The sequence below is a fragment of the Bombus pascuorum genome, chromosome 7, assembly GCF_905332965.1.
Source record: "Bombus pascuorum chromosome 7, iyBomPasc1.1, whole genome shotgun sequence".
Taxonomy (NCBI): Eukaryota; Metazoa; Arthropoda; class Insecta; order Hymenoptera; family Apidae; genus Bombus; species Bombus pascuorum.
The window spans coordinates 6562252-6587877 of NC_083494.1; the positions used below are offsets into that span (position 1 = coordinate 6562252).

Sequence of the window (25626 nt, forward strand, 5' to 3'; positions counted from 1 at the left end):
TTATTAATGTTTCTCAGTTTACGGTAACGCTCGCTTTATACCTACTTACTATTAAAAGCAAGAAGAATAAAAATACCATTTTTGAAACAAACAAAGAAAATAACGTGTTCCAATTTCCCAAAAAGAATACATCGAATTCGTCTTTTACTTTAAACTAATAGGCTATAGGCCGAAAGCAATATCGTGTAATGTAAAATAACCTTGCGCATTTTAAATGAAATAATATTATGTTAACAAGATTATAGCATGGAATAGCATAGATTTATATACCTTGTGTATCTCTTGTAGCAGGAGAAGCAGCCATATACTATGGTTATTATTACATGTAATTCCTTATTAGACGTTTCATTTTGCTTATATTTCATGAGATACTTTTCTTTTCGTGTAAAAGTTACGCTTGCTTACCGTTTGTTCTACGAACATTTTATATACGTTGCTGTATATGTTGAAACTATATATTATACGTTGCTTTCCTGCCTCGTTTTGTGCTTTTATTCGCGATGGGTAGTGTGTGTGCAAGCAAACTCGTCATATACAACGGCCGGCTCTTGAGAAAGAGACGGAGAGCAAGAGATCCGTAGGTGGTAGAAATTGAGTGCAAGCAAGCTATATAATGCTGCTTCTATTACTTTTCTTGATTACGCTACGATTAGAAGAAACGTAGCACGATCACGCAATTTTATTGATAAGCAACAACATAGTAAGACATGCTCCTCTGTGCTATTAAATGATTACTGATTAATTATCAACGATTTACACCTTTTCATCTATTTAATTATATCGAGGTACCTGCAACTTCGCCTGCAATTTCCTTGTTCGATTATGTCGATGAAGGTAACTGCAGGTTAAAAACAGGTGTTCTTGGATCAGAAAAACAAATATGTATTTGTTATACAATTAATGCAGGTTTAACGTAAATGGAAGGTAAGATCGATGAAGAGAAAATGTGATTGCCATGAATGAACAATACGTGAAAGTATTGCCTTATATGTACGTATGTATTATATGTCTTTTCATTAGCCACAAGCCGAAAATTTTTCTTCCATCAGAGCGTAAATTGTTCGTGACAACATTTTCTTCACACACAAGTATGAATTCATATGTTTACGGAACAGATGCACTCTAAGATAAACGCATAATTTCTTTTTTATATTAATATAAATTTTGCAGAAAGTTATAAGAAAACCGTAATAAGAGTTCACTAAATGAATATATATTAAGTGTTTAAAAATATTGAATGGCTAGAGTCGCTAACGTTTTTAGTACATGTTGGTAATTTGATTTTAATTATGATAAATCCTATCAATTTCTTTACAGATATTCTCTACAGTTCTTATTTTTAAACATGCTCCCATGTCAGCCGTGCACGAGGATCTTAACACAGTTTCTTCAGTTTCCTATATCGCAGCAGCATGCCCAAAAGATTGAATTACGGCAAGGTCAATGGAAAATTAAAGTAAACATCAACTAAAGAGAAGTATTCCCCTTCAGTATCACTCAACAACGATACGATACCACAAGTTACAAGAATTATCTATCTGGGAATGGGTCTAGACTCGCTTAACATGGAAACACAATATACGTAAAAAAATGGACGAAATCCGGATCAAAAGAAAAAGTTTATACTGATTCACTAGCAAACACTTTGAATTAATTATAAAAAAGAAGCTCTTAATTTATGAAATAATTACCAAATTAATTTGGACGTGTGGAGTCGAGCTCTGTGACATGCCTGTAAAAAGTCATATTGCTATACTCCAGCAAAGACTCAGTAAAGTAAGTAGAAGTAAACTAAGCACTACGAAATAAAAATAACCCACTTAATTGGGAAATATAAATCATCGGAATAACTCAAACAAGGATTTTTAGACGGTTAATGTATCCAGAAGACTCCATAGGAAACATCCAGAAGACCTCCCGCGATGACAAAGCATTGGCATAAATTTTCTGCACGGGTGCTTTCTGCTGGGAAAGCATCTATATAATACGACTTTGAAACTTGCTACAGAAATTTACCCCGAATATCCCCTAGGACAAATTGTACAAATTATTGGAGATAAGAAGAAGGAATATCCACACACGATAAGCCAAAAACTGCGTGTAGTTATTTTAATAAAATTTCAGTGATTTTAAGTGAAATGATATTCTACGTAATATAATAATTATTTATTACTGGATTCTATAGCGGTTGAACAAGATAATGGAAACACCTCTTATATACATGTACGACCTATAAGAGATGTTTCTATCATTTTCTTCGATCCTTGTATATATAATATTACCATCTCTAAAAATAACGTAAGACTTTCGGTATGTCTGGAATTTAGAATCGTCTGATCTTATTTGATCAAGTGTGACAATCTTCGAAGAATATCCAAACCTATTGTATAATGTCATTCGTCTTATTGTTACTATTAACAAACCAAATAACAAAAATCAGTAATAAAGTCAATGGCCAAAACGAATGTTTGAGAATTGCTGTATAAGTATTAGACAAATTTTCTAAATCTTTATTCTAGAGAATGAAGCTTCGAACGGTAAACATTATACTAACTGTAAATATTTTATTTACTTTTTAGATTTTTTCGATCATTCTCCCTTTACTATATTGTAGATTACACACGAATTTGTGTAAGGCACTGTGCAGCAAGTGTTGTTCATTCAGACCGCACTAATCTAAAAGGGTGGCAGCGAGGGTTGTACATGAAGTGTCTTGAGAAGAAGTATTACGCGCATCGCATGGCACTTCACGTAAAGTACAACTTCCGCTATTGTACGATGATATTAGAACGGAACGAACCAACGACACTTGGTATGCATGTACGAGTATGTAATGAATCATGAAAACCTTTACCTTGATAAGTTATATTTTTCACCGTCCCTTCCTTGATATAATAGTGAATTAATAAGCAGAAAATTATTGAGGATTGATCAATGATGCACTAACTCCGTAGTAGTTACTATGAAACGTAGATTGTTTAGATAATAAATTCGTCACTGACATTCATAATCAAATCATAAAGGCGTGCGAAGTTTCGAAAAAGAACTAATTTAGGTAAATAATATTTATTTAACTAAATATTTGGCAAAGGATCAAGATTTTTATAGGAAACCTTAAGCAGCATCGTAACTCTGTATCCATATTTTTTTGATTACATAAAATTACAAAATGCCTGAGTGCTGTAATATTATACGACTCCACATCCAGCGGAACATTGTTTGCTTGCATCCAGCAAACAAATGTGAGTGGAACGTAAAAAGTAAACAAATTTTGTGAGAACTTGTACAAAAATATATTATCTACAATTTAGCGTAAAACTGTTTGGATGTCTTAATCCGTTGAATTTTTATAAATGTTTGAAATTGATTTCTTTCAACAAAAAATAAAATTTCGTCTATCAAGCCTATCATTTACTTATTTTTCAAAGTTATAGAAAAATATATGTTTCATATATTTTTATATTTTACTCTGTGATTGGAATGTGAAGACAAGTATAAGAATTTTATCAAGATTTTATTTCAATCGTAATAGATAGTTGAACGAAGATATGTACAGTTACACTTTTATTGATAACTTACCAAAGTTTTAATCAATACTTTATACGATTTTCCATTTTGTGTTGAATCTGGAACAATCTTTTTCATATTCTGCGACGTTGTTGGCTTATCGTGATAAGCCATATATTTAATTTATTCCACAAAGAAGAATCTAATAGCAGTGAGATGATGGTTACAATCTAACTCTAATTATTCCTCAATTTCTTATCGTATGCAAGAACAGAATTAATCTTGACATATTTTTAAAAAAGTTTTCAAAGGAATTTCTTCTTTGTTATTCTGTTTGCTGTTTCGTATAGATCACTATAAATATATAAGTGTAAACCGAAATTTTTCACAAATTCCGCAGTCACAAAGCTAAAATTAGAAATTGTCGGTATCGCCAAGACAAATCCCTTATATATAACAATATCAGATTATACAGAGAATTTACTTGCTGTTATATATTTCTGTTACGTTTTTAATAAGAAAATTGAAAAATTGCACAAAATTGCATATTTAATATAATTTAATGTCCGTTGTTTGGTAGAATCCAGTTTCTATATATCTGCTCAAATATTACTGAATTTCAAACGTATCAGTGATACGCTGTCGTCATCAGTGATACGTGTTACTATAAAAAGTTTTCTTATACACTCATAAATATCAGACGAAATATTCAGGTCCATTTTAGGTGACATTTAAATGGTTCCCCTTACATGCATGTGTAAATATCAACAATAATTAAAATTCTTCTGCAGTATTGCATAGAATGATCATCTATCACTTTCTAACATTAACAAACAATAGCAAGCAGAAACAAAAAAAGTGTACAAAGTACAAGCGCTGCGTCCATATGAACAGCGGCTGTAAGGTTGAGAAAGTCACAGCTATTTTTCAACCGCAATTCTTCAAGTCTGAGGTATACTTGCAAAAGCACCTAGTTGCTAGTGCTCCAATTACGACGCTACGTTCACCAGAAGCACCTCCATGCCAATAATTTTTTCTCATTTCCATTCTGTTTAACATTCAACCGTAATCCCGCCTCGCTCGGCACAAACTTTGTACGTATATGTGTACCACGTGTACCATTGTGCGCCACGTTTGACCGTGAATTAGGATTCGTAAAACCAGTATTTTCAAGCGCCACTAACGAGGGAAGTTCGGCAACTCGAAAATTTCAAAAATTGGCCACTTTGCTACGCAAATGTAGTTCATATGGTGCTTGTAACGAAGCGATTTCTTCTTCCTGCTGGGAAACGATGTTAGGGGTGAAAACACCATTCAAAGAAATTTTGATTACTCATATTATCATGAACATCGAAGAAATTATATAAGATTTTTTTATGGTCATTATCGTACACGTGAGAAGTTTTTAAGAAAAAAATTGTTACTGACTTTACACGCATAGTGTAAAGAGAAGAAAATCTTTCTGGAATAGTCTTTTTCTTTTGGAAGAAGGTGTTTGCAGTAACCTGCTCGCAATTCACAAAAGTGTTCACACTGTCAGCGAATATGGTTCGCGAGCTGTTCGCGAATAGCAGCGTGGACGCGGCATTATATCGCTCGACTTTAATTCAGTTGTTAATTTTCATTTAATTTTTCATTTATTTACTTAAAATTAACGGAATGGACCCATTAATACAGTCGTTGTAATGAGATTAACAAGATATGATTAACGTCGGTAGTGGTAGTAGAGCAGAGATGTAAAATTTTTCTATGTCACAAAAGAAGAAGACATACATATGCATTTCCTTGTTCTTCCACCTACCGTCGTTAAGGCGATTTGCCGCAAACTGCTCGTCCGAAGTCGGTCTTAAATATTCAATGTCCAATAGTCCAATCACATTTTCAAAATTCATTAGATTCAATCCTATACATATGCACACTTTAGTTACTGTAGGAGTGCAAATTGTAATCAAGAAGCTTTTAGTATAAATAATTCGCAATTATATTTCAAATTATTTTAATTTTCTTCGCACAGCGATATAATTGTATTGCGGATTATTCATTTTATCGAAACTTGACGATTGCAAGCAATTCAACTGAATCGTTTCCAAAGACATACACAGTTTCTCAGACGTGAACTTTCTACATTATCTATCCAATATTAAACTTGCGATTATCTTGAAATCCGATCGACTCGCAGTTATCTTTGTTCTACCGATCATGCAGAATCGAAGCTGGCTAGGTGTGTCTAAAGGCATGACAATTTGATCGATTATCTTTGAGCGATTATTGTTCTATAAAGTTTCTCAAGATAGAGAGGATCTCTGGAACTTCCAATCGATTGTTCCGATAACTTCGAATACAGTCATAAATACACGCACGCATATTAACCGAAAGTTCCTAAACTACAAATAGGATTATATAGTATCGCGTGACAATGAGCGTGATAGGGGAGTGCTTCTCCTATTTCTGTGCCACCATGTTAACCATCTTCTCACTTCAGTACAATACTACTTAATAACCAGTCGCTCTTCGTTAATTTAACATGTTTCGTACGAAGAGATCGTTGCGTTGTATCGATATCAGATTCAGTAATAGTATTCGAATAAAAATCGTTCGTTCGTGCAATTTTACTATTACATCGTGATATGTCGTATGACTTTCCTGGCTTTCTTTAACCAACGAAATTGTAGGAGTTTCTTCCGTAGGATATTTTTGTTTACGATAGATAACTATCTACGATAGACACTAAACGAAACAGCGCAAAAATTTGCATACATTGGCTCATGAAAGTGTTACATATTCACCAAGATCCACCAACGTTAATACAAAATGCAATGTTTAATTAGGACTATGTAATAGTAACGTCATTTGGTCACTGCGACTATTCTAAACAATAGCGATTATAAGCTGAAATATTACCTCCTATTTCTATTATTAGAGCTATTACATGCACAAATGAAACATTCTATTCTTATTCTATTGTTTTCTTTTTCTTTTTTCTGCATATATGCAAATTCAAATAAACGAATTCAGAATATAATCGATAGGACGAAGTAAATTAACTAATTCTCTTCGCAACATTCTGAAAACATTGCAGTAATAAATAACGTAATTTATTATATTTATTCGTAACAGTTACAGCAACTAATAGCGATAAAGAGTGCTGATGTCATAAGGTATACTCGAACTTCGGTAACTAGCAACCTTAGATATCGTACATTATGCAAAGCTCGAGGTATGCTCGAAAGACAAAGGTTAACGAAGTAAAGTTATCAGTTATCGTGGCACTACATGCTTGCAAACTGAAATTTATGTCTAAGTTGCCAGAATCTCCTTGAGTATCTGAATATCGATACTTTTGACTAACAACGAGTGAATGATTTTAACTAAACTTGTCTGACACTGAGACTCCTGACTGAACTTTGCTGACTTTGCTGACTGACCAATCTTCTTCAATTGATTTATTGTATTTTATTATTATTAAATTTATTGTTATTCATTGGACGCTTAATTTCACGAAGAGGAAACATCAATTGGCCAGCAAGATTATGCGATTTTACACCGTTAGATTTTTTTCTGTGAGAATTTTTGAAAATAACGCCTACGCCAATGATCCAAAGACGATTGACGAGCTGAAAAACAATGTCACTGTCACCATTGATGAAATTGAGCCCCAGTTATGTGAAAATGTAGTGGAAAATTGAGTCAAACGTTTTGGGATCGTGGAAAAAAGCCGAGGGAGGTGCTTGAATGATATTGCGTTCCATAATCGAATAGTGGAAGTAAATAAGACTGTAAGTGCCAAAACTGTAAGTTTTGTAGAAAACAATGCTTTGTTTACTAAAATGTTATTATATAAAACGTATTCATTACATGTACCATACTACTTTATATAACTTTATTACAATATTCTTATTATAATGTATTCTTATTTAAAAATTTGTTATTATTATATATATTTATATATCTATTATTTGAACATTTCAAATACCTGATAATTAACAATAAAAAGAATTTTATATTCTAAGAGAGAATTTGTTGTTTATATTCCTTAAAGTACAGTACAGATTTTCTTATTTGTTGGAATAATTGGAGCAGATTTATCCACGTGCATGTTCAAACACGAAGCAGCAGATTCGCTGGAATATGATATTTACAGCCTAATTTAAAAAGCTAATCGCGTAACATAATGTCACGTACGAAATGCTAAAAGCTGTATGAATTATCACATTAACATTTCGTTCCATATTTATTGATATTGGTCTTCATATAAACAATTACTTTTAGGAAAAAGGTTTTCTCTTTTAAAATGCCACTTACAGCCTTTGTTACTTTCACTCTTCAACTAATGTCATGAAATAAATCTTACGTTAAAACAAAGGTATTATGTTGAAATAAAGATATCAAATAATTTGTGTTTTATTTCGATTTGGAGACGCGAAGCTCAAATAATTTTGAATAAGCCCATGCAATCTGTTTGAAAAATAACGCACTTCGTTTTCTTCAAGTTTCTCTGTGAATGCTACCTACCAATCGTCACTGTCACTTTGAAACTTACGTTTTCAGTTTAATATTCAAGTATTAATATTTAATGAGCTTCGAACGAACGCACATGATGTAAAACCCATACCATATTAGTCACAGCGTCTTGCTTAATAAATCTGGCTTCGTTTCGATGATAATGCAATCTGTTCATCGTAGCGCGGCGTACTTGGTTGAACACTACGTGAATTCTCGGCTAAAAAGCAAACGACTTGCTCATTTCATATTCATCTGATACATATTCAGCCGATTTCACGCTCTATAACTACTTGCTACTCCCAGAAATTCAAAAACAGAACGAACTTCGTCGCTAACAACTGGGAAGTTAATGCGACGTTAAAAACCAAATGAAAAAGGTGATTGCAATAAAAGACTCGTTAGGAAAACATTACGAGCGCAGTAGAAATATCCCGGACAATTTCAAAAACAGATCGCCAGAAACTTATCCATTCGTTCGTTTAACGCTTATACGTCCAACATTGTATCGATGCCGGGCAAACATATTCTGAATAAAATATGAACGTTTTTTAAAAACACGATGAATGTTTGTGATAATATATCGACAGTAATACATATATTGACAATCCCGTTAAATTTCCAGACAGGCTGAATATAATAGCAGAAATGATATCCGGGCTTAATATAGTGATAGTCAAGTTTAATTGATATCCTGATTCAAAAATAGTCTCTCTTTCTTTTTTCATATCATAAACTAGCCTACGAGGATGTTAACGCGAGGAAGAAAATAATTCCTAATAACTCGAAACGAGTATGACGATAATTGCCGTATAATACGAGTAAATTGATTAAATCTAAATTAATAGTAATTGCTATTTCATTTATTTTCGTGACAGCGGCAATTGATCCGAGAATTTATAGATGATTGAAATGATAGCACGGTGGCATTAATTTCAAAATGCGATTGCGATAACTATATCCATCAAGATGATACGATTCTATCTACAAATAAGCGGCAAAAATTTATCATGAAAGAAGATGGATTAATTAATTAATAATCAACTGAAATCAAAGAACAACTTTTAATTACGCTTGATATAAAAATATGAGTAACAGTGTTTCACGAGGAAGAAAAAATGAATAGAAGTAATATTTTCTCAGAAATAATATTCGTATATATGTATATAGATATATATCTCTTTGCAATATATATATATATATGTCGGAGATGAAGGGACGCCGGAGCCTTTCTTTCGTAATATTTGGGAAGGTCCCCAATACTTTAGCCCATACTTTTTATTATAGTCGTACTTAAACAATAAAACTGAGAAATAGCTGTTTATGAGTTAAGTCAATTATGATTATCCGAGATTTATGACAGTGGGCTTGGGCTCGAACTGACATAAAGGGTCACTGAACGTAGCCACAGTCACGGGAAAGACGTGTATTTAACAGAGGTTTAAAGTAATTAAATAACTCTCCTTAAAAACAGGGATTGATCTGAGGAATACGGAGAGGAGTATATAAGGGCAGTTCCTCTTGGACTGAGGTGCAATCCCAGTGAACACGTACATCGAGTTCCTAATCGCAATTGTCATCCCGTTGACCGTGTATTCGTTATCGAACCTAAATTCATCGTCATAGGCATCTCGAGCACTCGATCATCGATATCACTTGTTAACTTTTGTAATACATTCCCATAAACAAACATCATCTGCTATAAGACAATTATGGACAACTCGCAGCAAAACTCATCACCCGCCCCGTTTTCCAAAGATGATCCGACATATATATATTGCTTTAATTAAAATTGCCAGTTTGTTTTAGGTCTTTAGTGGAGAATTCGAAAACAGTGATAAAAGTGATTAATTAACATAGCAAGTAAATTCGAAAAGCTTGTAAACCAATCTACATATTTTATATATGTAGTTATTATATAATACCATTCGAAATTTTGGAATCACGCGTTACTTCGTCTTCTTACCTGATAATACCAAATAAGCATATTAATGTCACATCTCTTATCACTTGATAAATATATATGTTATTAATTAAGATACACATAACCAATTAATGGATGCGTGTTGTATAAATTCAGGAAAAAATGTTCATTCTTAATAATAGTGTCAATTGTACAATCTGAAATTCTGCTTTTACCTTTTCTTTATTTACTATTTATCACGAAGAAGCTATCTGTAATTTTTTCTTGTGAAGAATTTTTATTATAATTTGTAGAATCAACATTGTAGATCAAAATATATTTAATAAGTAAGTACATACTTTTCTCATACGAAAGAATATATTTTTGACATATTTATCGATATTAAACTTCAAAGTTTAAAGAGATAAATTCCTTAAAGTAAGGAATGTTACAATTTACATTGTTATAGTTACAATTTTCTTAATAAAAAATGTTAGAGACACAAAACTGTTTAATTATGCATAGTCTATAATTTCGATACTCCAGGTTGACATTCTATGGCGTTATTGCACCATTATTATTATCATAGTCGCGTCTCAAGTTTTAAGATATTATCATTTTTGAGTTGAAATTGTTAAGAAAACGTAATCATTGTCCCTTTCCAAATTATTTCCATTTTCGTGACAAAACCATCCTGTCTTCGTTCGAAAATTTCCTTGATTTTCTTATTAAAATATTTCGCAATATCGCTTTTCACGCTACTGATAGTAAGTATTGACATTTCCAATGTTCCTTCTTGCTAAAAAGTAATATAGCGTGTAAGATAGCAATTGGACGTGTCAACGTTTCAGAAACATAGTGAATATGATAATACGATAAGATAAATTTTAGGTCATGTGCAATCTAACGTTTTCGGGTTAAGAAATAATTTTTTTCTTTACGATTCGATTGGAAGGTGTTGTATGAAAAATAAAACATTGGATCTTTTATGTGAAAACGAGATTATCGTACGATGCCATAGTAGTTTCGACAGCTAACATAGGGTTAGCCATTGAAGATAAGAATAAACAGAAAAGGTACCTTGACATCGGGCACAAATATAAAGGCTTTTTAGTTCCGCGGGCTATATTCACAACGTTGATGATAACTTGCCAGTTCAATAAAAGTTATTCTTTTGGCAAAACGATATTTCTTTTTATTGTGAATGTCGGAAACCCTCGCGCAGTACGATTGCCGTGGGACATAATAACGTTTCACTGGTATTGCTTCCTTTAATTTGTCTGAGTACGATATACATCTGAAGCAATGGTTTCATTTCTCGGTTGTAACGAAAAATACAAAATTCCCTGATGCTACCATTAAACACAGAGAAGAACCTTGCGAGGGTGCATGGGCCACGCATTTGCACGTCGTTTCGAAGAACGTAGTTTCTCACTCCGGCATCGTCTCCTTTCGAAATAATCGTACGAGATCCGCTTTTCATCTACGACCAGGTATTTCGAGCGATTTGCCTGCGACAAGTAAAAATAAAGACGCCTATCTTTAAGTGGCTATAGCACTGAATTATGAATTCTGAGTTCGTTGTTACGCAGTCTCTGATCGACGAAGAATAAAAAAAGAAAGATTCATTTTTTCACGATCCACTTCATCAATGTGATTAACATGTCCATGATTATCAACTCTCTCGACAGTTGATCAAAGAAGCGTAGTACAGTGAGACGTTTCGAGAGATATTCTGAAATCTAATCGCAGACCAACTCAGGGGCCTTGCCCAGAGGATTTTATGGTTTTGGGGGAATCAGCAGAAACTGAAGCTTTAGACATGACTTACTGAGTCAGATGTTTTTGCTACACTGCCTGTTCTAGATAAGTACGGGTACTCATCATACCAATGAATTATGAGAAGCTTTATCTAGCATCGTCTACGCGAGACGGATGTCTGGATTTTAACTACTGTTTCAGTTTAAACCTTCTATCCCCAACGTGATTAAGCCGTCTTCTACAAGTACGGGATAATAAAATGATTTCTGCGTAAATTCTATGAATACTATTTACAGCAGTTAGTTTCGTAATTTACACGATATGAACTTAATTACAATATACAAAATTAAGCTGAAAATAAATATTTGAATATGCTTTTATGTGCTTCTAAATATCCAGATTTGAACGCTTCGACGTATTGATTGCTAATAACTCTACGTTAATATTTGTAAATATCTGTGGCTCTTATTGTAGAATGACTCATCAAAGTACTTGAGCACTTGCTATAAAAAACTTGTAAGAATATATGTGTCATCTTATACGTGAAACTTCGTGACGTATCCGTTGTAATTATCCGGATAGAATTTGAACAAATCTGAAACGATTCAACATTAACAAATTCGTTTAAACTCGATAAGAATGTAATCGTGAGACGTTGTATATTACATATGTATGTATGTATGTATGTGTATATAATATACAAATATATTTTTGGAGAACTGTATTCTTTCTTTGATACAAAAATAGTAAGATAATAATGTCGTCGCATATCTCTGCAACCATTTACGGTACATCTGAATTGTCTGTTTCAAGTTAAATCATTTATGGGATTTACCAAAGGATATAAAAATCTCCTAGCGTGGGATGTGAAAACTGTGTCTTTTGATTCGAGCTGGCTCAACGAACTTGCTTTTTACTTTGGCATAAATTTATCTTGTGTATGAGCCCTTTAAAAATGTATTTATATCCTCTACCCTAGGGATAGCTGACGTAGAAAAAAATACTTAACTTCTTCAGATCATTTTCCACTCAATGCTTAACCAAATGTGGGGAAATTTGTAATCTTAGAAACTTGAGGAAGCACCGAAAACGTAAATCGGCCACAGCGCTTCGATACTTGGAGATGTTCAAAGCGGTAGGTCTTTCATTTATTTCCGACTATCCTGTTCTAGACTTAGAAATATTATCGCGCAATGCTACAGATTCTCTTAAAGAGCAGACAAATTGATTTATACATAGAACATTGGGACACGCTTGGAAAGTTTCACGTACAATATACGTACAAATTTCTACTGTATGAGAAATGATATTTACGAAACCAGTTCATTATCGTTTGACAGAAAACATCCGATAGCATTAACAAGATTGCGGATCATCTAGAAATTGTATGCATGCTTACCTATTTAAAAACGACGACCAGCCAGCTATTGCGTAACAGATGCAACGAAATAAACTCGATTGAACGCGTGGTTGTATCTTGCACGGAATATCAACGTAGGATGTACCATCAGTAATGACAACGAAATTCCTAAAGAAGTGACTCGAATTGCGAATTCGTGCTCATGTGTATTGAAATTCTCGGAACACCTTCGAACTTTTCTTTTAATCTAACGTGATGTTTATATTAAACTATGATCTTACGTTCATTCACGTGATTTCCAATGACTGAAATTGATCGGTGGATGCAACAGAGAAAGAAATTAAAAGAAAAAGAAATAAATTCTATTTAATATTTGCACGCTTTGAAACACTCACATGTGTATAGTATGTATACTGTTTTGAATATGTTTAGTATCTCTTAGAGAACGATGAATGGGGCTACTTTATACTTACGAACAATTTTCGTGGCTGATATGTTTAAGGAGATCTTGGTCGTTCGAAGGCAAGCTGGATTGAGATAGCAACGACAGGCAGCTATTAAGGTCAACAACGGATTTCAGGAAAAATCGATAGACCGGATAGAACGACCCTCGATGGATATCGGCCTGTTTAGAATCAAGGGCTGCATAGAAGAAGCGAGTAAGCCTTTTTTTAATTCCCTTCATCATCTTCCCCTAAGGTTACGCTGCAAAAGGAGCAAGGAAAAGAAAAAAAGTGCAGAGGACTCTTATTGTTCCAATATTGTCTTACATCTTCTGCCCGATAGTACGCTTCTTTTTTGTTGAACATTATACACCTGTAATTTTATTAAACACGCTTTCTCAATTATGCACCACGTACTTTGAAACTAAAACTACATTTCGCATGTAAGATAACCAGACCATGATGACCATGGTGGATTTTTACGCTTTTATAGGAAACTCTAAAATGCACAGGATGCAGATAGTATGAACAAAATGTATGAAATATATAAAGTATAGTACTTCCTGTAATATTTGAAACAATTTTCTATCGAGCTTATGCTTCTTTAATTATATTCGCGAGAAAAAAAAAAAAAAAAAAATAGAAGAATTTACGTAGAAATCCTTGGTTTAATGATAATAGGTAGAAAAGTATAATACAAAAACTATTTTTTTTCTTTTTTTTTATTTTAGAAATTTCTATCTTTTCAATCTTTGTCTTCCGAAACTCGAACGTAATCGAGGTTTATTTTATTTGAAGCAAGCAATTTTAATCTCAGTAATGTTTCAGCCTATTAAAAAATTATAAAAATGTTTCCTGATTTCCTTAATTAGGGGTTAGCATGGAATAACCGTAACGACCAACATCTTTCGCGATAGCTTCAGTTTTCTAGACCATTCAGTTAGATATTTGTTTAATAGGTTCGACAATCGGAGAAATATGAAGTTTATAATATGTACAATTAGATTTCAGTTCAGCTTATTGAAATGTTAAACATCCACTCGATTTCGTGCGAGCTAAGATTCGCTTAAAATAATTTGTTAGAACGACACGTTAAGAGATATCGACGTTTATTGATCGGAATATCATTGTCAATTTGACATCAATCATGTATAGTCTACTTATACACGATTGATCTTTATGGTGTTTCATTCTAATTTCTTTAAATTCCTTTTGTATAACAGACAAGATCAGTCTGCTGTGAAGTGTCAAAAACTGTTCGTGGCTGGCAGCCAATAAAGCAACAAAAGGGGGAAAGCTGGAAATAGCTCGGCAACCAGAAAACAATAAAGCAGAGGCATTATGCAATGAAAATCTCGTTTTACTTAAACAACGTTACCGAAATCTTAGAATATAGGCGGATAAAGATGGATAAACATTGTAACCGACGGGATTAAAATCATTGAAATAAAAAATAAAATCTTGAATTACCTTTCGGTGAAATATTCCTTTTAAATTAAATTCGGATCGATAAAATATATTTTAATTTGTTTTTAGATTTAAAAGTAAAGATTTAACTTTCAGACTTTATCATTTCTCCTCTACGTACATAAACATTACACAAGACGTTAAATAATTACAAAGCTAAGGAAGATCCTTTTATGTATATCATTGGCTTAAGTTTCTAATTAAAATGTTTATTGTATTAGTTTGATGATTGAAATGTTTATAACGTAACTGCAGTAACGTTTTATATGTATTTATTACGCCAAAGAAACATACATTTTAGACATTCTACTGAATCGAAAATTCAAGAATCGCCAACGTCAAAAGTAGAACCTGCGACGAGCAAATATGTGATATTTCAAAGCACTGAACTACTAAACAGGATTTCATCGAGCTTTTTCGTCGTCTAGTCGTTCTACAATTACACGGATTAGTCTCTTTGTTTCATTAAAGCCGAACTTAATCCTTAGGTAAATGAAGTTCAGTTGGAATTGGTTGGTTTTTAAACTTCTTACACAGTAATTTCTCACTCTTCTAAATAACTTCTGAATAAACTTCGAATTTCTTTCTATACAAACAGACATTTAAAACTCACAACTGCGATAGCAGCTGTTCGCTATTGTTTTAGCAGATCCAATGATAATTTATTAATAACGATTCTTAGACTTGACACGTAAATAGTTTCCACTAGCTACACTATCTACGCTTAGTCAGTCTCTGTGTAACGTATTCTTCGCATTATTATAATGTGTTATCACAATGTTACTGTAGTGTTTTTAACAAAAAATACAGGTACGATAATTTTAAGATAAACAATATCAATGTCATTGAGACAATCGTTAATAAAATTTGTTTTTAATTGGTGATATTATTTTTTTATGTAACACGCGAAAAATAAGACATATACAGGTATATTTTATTTATAATAATTTTATATTCATCTTCATGTTAATAATTGCACGTACGTAGGTATACGCTTCGTATTTAAAGCTACCACATTTTACGAGAACGTGAACGTTCATACTAATAACAGTAAACTGCGGAATATCTACTTTTATTTGTACAAATTTTTTGCATTTTACGCATATTTGTTTAATTACGTTTCGCAACATCAACTGAACGTTGAATTATGCAAAATCTAGTTTACCTTCGTTTACGAAATTATACAGAATAATTTTAATTTAATGGAGTATTCAAATAATTTATTTGAAATATACGGAATTCACAAATTTACAGAAAACTTGCAAGCCTTCGGATGACATCATTTTATATTAAACAGTAACTGATTATGGTTAGTTGTTGCACGTGTGACAGCACGTTATAAATTATAAATATTATATTTACATTTAAAGGTAGCTGCGGTTTACGAATATAATAAAATATAATAAATTATAATAAATTTAAATATTGATGACTAATATCTTCATATATACGTATAACTGGAAAAAATAGAAAAAATTATTGTGAACAAACCACCAATTAGGCCGAATATTTGAAAATCATAGTAGATCAATCAAGCAGAGCGCCTGACAAAAAGCTACTAGTATTTTTGTCCAAAAAGCATCTATTTCATTGGACGTATTTTAATTGTGATTAGTAGATCTTTAATAATGCAAGTCACTGTTACCAGTGGTCGTTCTTATAAGATTCTAGGCTTAAACACCGTGTAACTAATTTAAAACATATTTTATTTACTTTCAAATTTCTAGTTTAGAGATTTTGATCTTTTTGTTTCAGCTAGAAGAGTAGAATTTTGACAATGTGCAACAGTACATACTTTCATGTACGAAATAATTTATATAAACCACTGGGTATATGCGATAATTTTTATGAATTAGAAATCCATGAGAAAAGAAACAAATTAGCGTTTGAAGGTAAGTGAGCAATAGTTTGGTTTTACGCATGTTAAATAATGCAAAATTTTAACATATTCACTGAACTGTAAAAACGATATTATATTTCCTTAATAAAAATTTCGTTTAAGAAGATATTTATGGCGCATGCTATTTAAACATCAAACATATACATATTCAACGCAAATTCATAAGATCCTTATCAAATTTTCACTCTATGTATTTTATGTACAATGCATTTGAAAATCTACTTTGTCAGATATCTTCTCAGTATAATATTTCTATATATTTCTTATGAAAAAATTAATTGTAATTAACGTTCGAGGCGGAGATATTCAACAGACGAGGTGAAAATTATATTTACATAAATGTTTACGAAGAATTAATTCAATTCGTATAAAAACAAAGGAGCCTAATCACTGTGATTGTTTTTATTTAGACGGCCTATGTTCTTGTTTGTATACTGACGTTAAAACTTATTAAGACTATAATGTATCGTTTGCGTATCATTGTATCTAAGGGTTGTAGGTATCATGTTTATTTATATAATGACAATAGCCATGACCTTATAATAATATAACAGAAACGATTTCAAGCCAATTAAAATCAAGCCAATGTTCGATCAGATAAAATCTATATTCCAGTAAATAAGAGCAAATTGAATGTTAAAAAATTATATTTAATATTTTATAAAACCATAAAATATTATGCAACAAAATTATTAAATAAGTTTATTTCTAAACTTAGAAATTATTTGTTTGTATTGCTAGAAATATAGTAAATTTCTGTAATACTGCTTTCTCTGTGTAACATGGTTTCTCGGTGTATAAATGTTATTTAAATATTAAAATTTAAATATTAAAACTAAGCATTGAAATAGTAATGCGTTTAATGAATAAGAAAGAACATATTCAATTTTAATTACAGGAATTAACAGAATTTCTCCGTTTCACCCTAAAATACATAAAATTGTTATGTTTTTCAGATGTAATATTATTCTATATACATGAAAACGATACACTGCCAGAGACAAACGTTTCGTTTAGCATAATCTGTAATAATATCATTTCATATTTTACGTCTTGTCGTTGAATTTCTTAATTATCGCTATAATTAGAAAATATCTATTCACCTATTTTTGGTATTCAATCACATCACGCAGAATTAGAAAGTAATGATCTTGTGCGACGCGTGTACGCGGATATTTTATAATGATCAATATGCAATTTAAAACAGAAAACATGTTGCATCGACAATAAGATAGGCGCTTAGCAACACGATTAATAGCTGACACAATCGCTCGTTTATCGTTAAATGTCGATAAATGTTGCTTCTCGCTTACAAAATATGTTCGTCCATTCAATCACATAAAAGTCTCTTTTTCCTTTCAACGCGAAGAATATATTTTGATCTTGACAAAATCTCGAGTGTCGTACGGAAGGACGTACAAGTAGAATGTTCTAAGTAAATACAAATTTCTAGCAATTACAAGTACATCAAAATTACAAATATACATGCACAATAAATGTACGTATCGCTAGATCTAAATTATTCCCCTCACGCGAATATTGAAAGATAAAAATCCGTGAAGCCTTTAAAAAAACAGAAAAGAGAAGAAAAGGAGCGAGTAGGTAAATATCGTTCGAGCAAACGGTCCGAATTAGAGAGGATTTCTCAAACACTGATTTACAACGTCTACCTATCAGGGTATTCCGTGTATTCGCATCCTAATTCACGATCCTGGTATCCCAATCTCCGTCCTGCCGAGCTAATTCAATAAGCTCGCCTGCATCCAGCGACGACAAATTTCGCTACTAACGAAATTCTTAATAGATTAATCGCGGCGAGGATCGAATCGAAGCAAGATCCGTCTAAACTGGCTAAGCTTATCATCTTTCGAAGAGCGTTGTAGCATAGGAATAGACTTACGAGAAGCAGCCCTTGCCCTCTATTTCCAACAGCATCTCTTGCAGCGACAGAACGTTAGAGAAACCCAAACAGAAAATGGATCACAGTCACACTGTTAATATCGAGAATATCACACACGTAACTGATATTTATGGATAATGATCTCGAGATTCGGGGCGATTCGTTTTCACTGACGAGAGTGAAGATAAAGGAGGAAGTCGCGTAGAAACGAAGAGGTTTTCTACGGCTGCAACGAACGAGGGTTCGTTCGTGACTGCTTAAAGGCCAGTCGGTTGTGCAGCTGGAAGCGGGGCGTGCGCCCTCCGCAAAATCAAACTTTGCCTCCACTCGAGGAAATTCACCACGGGTACGGGCTGCGTCGCTTCTCTTCGCCTCGCCGCGCCGCCCATAACCAGGGATCTCCTAGCTACGTGGCCCATCGCCTCTCTATAGGGTGGTTTGGAGCAACTAGCACATTTCTTGTTTGATTGCAATTAGATGAAAACATTGAAACGATTTGAAAAGCTCTGTCGTTCTATGATAAAACGTTGCTCCTCAATACGGCGGTAAATTGGGGTTAGGTTTTTTTCGTTTCTTCTATACGGAGATCGATTCTGTGTTCGTTTTTATTATTCGAAATAAACGTTATTGTTTATAGATAGTCATTTGAAAAAACGATTTGTTCATGGTTTTACGCTTGAATTAAAAGAACAGCTTTCAGTTGCGTTCTAATCTATTCTGATTCAGTTGAGTTTATTATATGTATGGTATGAATTAAAATTCGTTTATATACAACAGAACTGATGATTATTTTACAATTTCTCGATATTTCTCATGCTGAAATATTTACATTTCATTTTATGCAAACTAGTACGGCTTATCCACTAATTGGTGTATCTTAAGTTATAAGTTTACCTTACGCTAGTATCGTATCATTAATTACTCCACTCCTAATCTTATAAACGCATGATATTCTTGCAGATTGAACGCTAATTTAATGTTTAACTATATCTGGATTGGTCCTTGACGATTTATAGAATTCTAATTGCACAGTTAATTGCGCAGTAAATTAAATAGTTTGCAAGATATATGAAAACTAATTAGAAATAACGAGAATCGCATTATATAACCAGCACCGCTGACAAAATTGGATCACCGAATAAAGGATAATATTCGGAAATGGATTATGATTTTATACAAAGCACGTTCAAAGTTTGATAAGTTCATTTCTTAACCAATAACTGATGTTTTGAACCTTATCTTTAATCCAATCTTTTAATCTTGGTTCATAGTTTTATTCTTCTTTCTTCTTCTTTTTTTTTAACATTCATAGTTTCATTTTTCTCTCTTCCTTTTTTAACATTAAATACTATTTATAGCTATTCCAAGTTGATAAAGAAATCTACAGTAGGATACAAGTTAATCTAATCAGGTACTAATCCCTTTGTGGAACTATAAAGTTGGTACGTATGATTCTGACGGTTATCATTTTTCTCTTATTTCTCATATCGTGCATAATTTTTTATTCTAATTATATAAGAAATCTTTTATCTTCTCTCTAAATTTCCTCTTCGACGCGATCTGATAAAAAAGAAATTAATAGATGTAACATCTGATAATCATGAATGATAAAATATGTTACTATAATGAAAGTAATTTATTCGTAACTATATATTTATACTACAAACTAACTATATATATATATCATAGTTTTATATATATATATATATATATATATATATATATATATATATATATATATATTATATTATATATACATATTTTATAAATGCATGATATCCTTGCAGATTGAATACTAATTTAATGTTTAACTATGTCTGGATAGATCCTTGGCAGTCGGAGTATTCTTGTAGAATTTATAAAATTCTAATTGCATAGTTAATTGCGCAGTAAATTGAATAATTTGCAAGATGTATGAAAACTTTATATAGAAACTTTATATATATATAAACAAATACTCACGGTTAAAAAAATTATTGACATTTCTCTACTAAAATACGTCAGTAGTCCGTTGTATCGGAAAATTAGTTATTTAACGAATGGAATTAGGTGCCTCTATAAATGACTTGATAGAAAATGAAATTCCACAATTGATTTCTATTGATTCATCAATATTTATATCTATATTGGCTCCGTTTTTGTTAAAAGTACAGTACAAAGTTCTAAATAGAATTTATGCGAATAATAAATAGACCTGTATATAAAATTTATACAGTTCTATTTCTGCACTGTCTCAAAATATTTTAATTTCTTTCTAAAAAGGCCTATTTTTTTAGTCCACATGAGAATAGCATTATAACGCTTCGTTCGCTCTAAAACGAATGCCATTTTCTGAAACCTACAATAGTATAGTAAAAGCCGAAGTTGAACGTAAATCGGCAGTAAATTTATTGTACCAAACAATTTTATTTCGGCCAATTAAACCTTAAAATAGGTGCGCCTTTGAATCGACTAGACCGTTGAAACGGCCAATATTGCACTGTGTGACTCGTTCTTAGAAACAAGTACCCAGTACTCGTAACGGTACTTCAGCATTTCAATGAGAAGCTGTTCTTAAGAAGTGAAGGAAATACTTAATGATGCTTTTCGTTATCCCGGAGAAATATAAGGGCCTAGTAATTATGGTAATACAGTACCTTTTTACCGATCTTACGTGTGAAGCAAACTTTACAACATATACCAACATAATTATACATTATATACATAAAAATAATATCTTACATCGCTTTTCTAAAATAGATATCTATACACCGCGGCGATTCTTTCATACACGGTACATTAAACTAATGAAACGCAATTAATTTTTGTTCGAAACATTGCACACTTATGCCGAGATAATTATGAATCGACCGGGTTAACATCACAAGATATTCATCCAATTAATGTCATGAAATTAACATTGTGTAATCGATTTTGATGATAAAACAGACATGTTTACTTTGTGTGTTCGCGGCGCTCGACGAATGAAATAGAACTCTTTTAGTTGTTCAATTTTATCACCAGTGCCATACTTGAGATTCATTTTATATCTCTGCGTGTTTAACGCGTTGTATCGATTTTCGGGGCTTTTCCAACAAACGCGTAGACATTATAAATTTATTAATTAAAACAACGAAACCGTTCCATTACGTTAAGTTGACGATATTCGATACATCTAAAAATTCAATTTATTAAACGATGAATTACAACTCGTATAGATAGAACCGATAAATGCAATTAGAAAGGGGTGGAGTGTGTTTGGTTTCAGCCGCATGTCTAGTACGGTCTCGCAACGCTTGTTGCATCTGAAATAGTATGTAGGGTATAATGTGTCTATAGTACGAAATTCGAAGCTGGCCACGGCATTGTATTCGCTGCACTTGCTCTAGAATAGTGCAAATGGTGATATAGCGAATTAAGTCATGATCAGCTTTCGGGCATTGGCCATCGTTTATTTATGTGCGCATACTCGTGACACATCGTACATGCTATCGACGGATATCTGTCTCCGCGACATTTCGCTCTTTGATCGAGCTTCTTCAGAGTTCGTATCCTTTTATCGAAATTCGAAGGATTTTTCGTATTGTCATATTACTTGAGGTGAGTGAAAGAAATTGATTTCTTTTCTTCCATCTGTCTGCCACTATGTAACGCTTGAATTGCGAGCATTTGCGTACAAATAAGTCGATTTTCAAATAAACGGACTTCGCCAAGCGCGATAACAAAATGGAGTAAAGATCACGCGTGATTAAAAGATCATAAACAACCAGACATGGTGTGTTAACAATTGGTTTTCAGTATCAATGAATCAAACAAGTGTTTGACACGACAATTTTCGAAAAAAAATTATACACAATTTTACACTCACGAGTCACGGATTTAAGTATATCAAATTAACGCGTTCATCTTTGTTTATAATCATCTATTGTTATCTGTTAATCGAGTTAATTGATAACTCGGATCCTCGGTCTTTCAAATATAATCATTTTTTTATTTAAGAATCCCGTATCTTTTTATGTCTGGTTTTATTTCTATCGCAAATAAGTTACGTGATATTTACGTTTAGAAGCATTAAAATCGATCTATTTGAAATTGAGTTGCCTTTGTGAACATTCACTTTCGTGATTAGGGAAATTTCTAATTAAACGAGGATTCGATTAGGCTAAAGGGTTGAACTTCGGTTACCAATTTTATGTTCGTTATAAATTAAAGCTGCTAGTACATATACATTTCTATTTTTAATTTCGTCAACGCCACATAAAACGTTGAAAAGTACAGCCTCGATCGTCCAATTTGTGGAAATGTTTGACTGACTTTCTTCCTACATCGTATCTCATAAATCGACTAAGAAACTTTTCTACAAACTCCACTTCCGATAAATCGTTAAACGATCGGTAGGTAACTTCCGATTAATTGCAAGATCCTTGTTAACTTTTTCATCCTTGTGCCTTGAAAAGTTTCCAGTAACACGTATAGTAACATTCTCTGATAACACAGTTAAACGTTTGGGGTTACTTTTACTGAGAGGAAATATTCAAAGGAGATATTCCAGCTTGAATATCTAACACCTAAGATATTCACAGTGAAAAAAGATCGATACTTAATATTCAAACGGTCGATATTAAAATAGAAAAAAAAAAAAAAACTGAAATGAATCAATTATCTATCAGTGATAAAAAAATTTCCTCAATATACAGTTTATCTTTATTCTAAATCAGGAAACGACACATCGTAATTGCACTTTACGGTAAATTTTCAAAATTCTTTTTACGTAATTTATTTTTTATAACAGTTTCAGAGAAGAAAGATTACTGTACTTTAACGATTCCTATCACTGTACATTAATTTGCAACTATTTTTAATTATATTATTATATCTCGTGTCTTTGTTATAGGCGATCATCATCTTTCAATTACTATGGACGTTGATATAAAACTCTCTAGAAGCAGCAATCAAGCTTGGGGCTTTCGATTGTCCGGAGGGGCTGACTTTAGTTTTCCGATGACTGTTGTCAGAGTAATGTATAGCATGTACTCTACTCTAATCTACTAATATTCATTGCAATCGTACAAGAATTGCGATAGTAAGTCGATTAGTAATTCTCATACGTGTTAAATACATCATGTATTTCAGTTGGAAGCGTGGATCGCGCCGCGACTCGATAATATCGTATATTTGGAAAAACTGTCGCGGAAAATATTCACGTTTTCTGCTTTAGAGATTTTTATCGACATTGCATTCGTATCGGATCGCGTGACCTCGTTTTCCTTCGGCCTGAATCCTACGGTCGGCCCAGCGGAACATCGTTCTGGGAAAAGAGGAAATCATTAATCGAATCGTAGATGAGAAACTGCTGGATATTTGTGAATCTCAACAAATTTTCGTCGGCGGTAGTTTCGTCCTTGGCTTGCATTTCGCTGTTACCTTGAATTTCCACGGCGAGATCGTTAATGGCAAAATTCGACTTGGCTATAATCATTTCGATAATACATTTTCTCTGAAGCTTTTTTATTCGATTACAATCTTGCAAGTTGTAGCAGTTGTTGTGACGGTATCTACAACGCATGTAACAATATGTGACTGTAGTAACGTTTTAGTAAAAGTATGTAGTGTTCGAATAGTCATTGAAATTTAATCGAATAAAACGTCTTCTTTTAATTAAAAGGTATCTCTCGGGGGATTGGCCGATCAAGCTGGGTTAAAAGCTGGCGACATAGTGACTAAAGTGAATGGTGAAGCTATACAGCATTTGAGGCACTGCGAAGTTCGTGAACGCCTTGTCAATTCCGGAAATGAAATCATGTTGTCGGTCGTGCGAAATCTGAAATTCAAACGAGCCGTTTAACGAAAATGTTCATCGACACGTATCTCGCTGCAAGATACCGATAATCATTCTATTTTTGTAAACAATACGATGAGGATAAACATTTTATTATTGACAGTCAATTGTACACAATATTAATTAGCTATAGGATACAATCGTATTGATATTCCTTGATCAATATCAAAATCCAATTTTTACGATCTACAAAGTTTTGTTCTTATTAAAGTATATTGGTAATAATGCTCGTTCGATGTATTCGTATCATTGTATATACCTTGTATCAACATATACATTTTACCATACCACGGTGTTAACTGATAATTGCAAAAGAATTTCTAAGAAGAAATAAATCGTCAACCCACTCAAGAGTAATCGAATGTTTTATTTTCGATTGTATTAATCGACGTTACCTTTAATTTGAAACTATAATAAAAATATTATTTGTTGGCTATTATTCATGATGGTTCTGGCATCGGTAATCAAGGTCCATCGAAACAAGCTTGCAACATCATGTTGTCGTTACGTGTCACCGATTGACCCACATTGCAAAATACAATTTGTCAACTATTGATCCGGCCTCCTCTATGATCGTACATACCTACTCTGGCTATGAGTCATCAATCCGTTAAGGTGACGTTTTAAAGTACAATTAATCGTACTATTCAAATGACGGATCAAGACTTTATATTGTATTGCGCTTAAGAAGGATTAATACCAAAAGGTACCAATTGCATATTTTATTTTTATACCTTTACTATTTAACATCAAATTTATAATTGATAATCCATATACGCCGCATATTATCTAGTTACATGACATCGAGAATGTTTCTGACAGTTGAAATATGTAGAACAGACGGAATATTGCAGATTGAAAAGATTAAAATGTAGAGATTGAAAACTGATGAGTATACATATACGTATAAATTTTAATATTTACATCTACAATTGTACCTTTCATTTTACTTTTTATCTTCATTGTATAGGTAGATCGTCGTAATTTAGTAAAATCGTATATACATACATATATCTTCCTTTTGTCAAGAGAAAGGCAACAGGTGATGGACTTCGTATTTTTAGTTG

At 32.7% G+C, this 25626-nt stretch overlaps 2 protein-coding genes across 7 annotated transcripts in view; one reads left to right on the top strand and one right to left on the bottom strand.

Moving 5' to 3' along the window:
• LOC132908870 (probable G-protein coupled receptor CG31760) overlaps nucleotides 1-19006 on the bottom strand; it is a 70868-nt gene extending 51862 nt beyond the window's left edge. For all 5 annotated transcript variants that reach the window (XM_060963264.1, XM_060963263.1, XM_060963262.1 and 2 more), the window contains exon 1: nucleotides 18742-19006. The gene's annotated coding sequence lies outside the window, so the exon portion shown is untranslated. The remainder of the gene's footprint in view (nucleotides 1-18741) is intronic.
• On the top strand, nucleotides 15542-24916 carry LOC132908875 (PDZ and LIM domain protein 4-like). Of its 2 annotated transcripts, none has more exons than XM_060963273.1 (4): nucleotides 15542-15751; nucleotides 16697-16833; nucleotides 23615-23736; nucleotides 24386-24916. In XM_060963273.1, the coding sequence occupies exons 2-4, from the start codon at nucleotides 16719-16721 to the stop codon at nucleotides 24563-24565; spliced, it is 417 nt and encodes a 138-aa protein (XP_060819256.1). In that variant the 5' UTR covers nucleotides 15542-15751; nucleotides 16697-16718; the 3' UTR covers nucleotides 24566-24916. The 2 variants fall into 2 exon arrangements, with proteins under 2 accessions (XP_060819256.1, XP_060819257.1); XM_060963274.1 differs by having other exon boundaries at nucleotides 15660-15751; nucleotides 16701-16833.
• The last annotated feature ends 710 nt before the right edge of the window (nucleotides 24917-25626 follow it).

What these genes read in the sequence shown, in the direction of transcription:
- LOC132908875 (XM_060963273.1), top strand. Translation starts at nt 16,719, where the DNA reads ATGTGCAACAGTACATACTTTCATGTACGAAATAATTTATATAAACCA. An exon ending in AAACAAATTAGCGTTTGAAG is followed by an intron (nt 16,834 to 23,614) that starts GTAAGTGAGCAA and finishes TCTTTGTTATAG; the next exon opens with GCGATCATCATCTTTCAATT. An exon ending in TTCCGATGACTGTTGTCAGA is followed by an intron (nt 23,737 to 24,385) that starts GTAATGTATAGC and finishes TTTAATTAAAAG; the next exon opens with GTATCTCTCGGGGGATTGGC.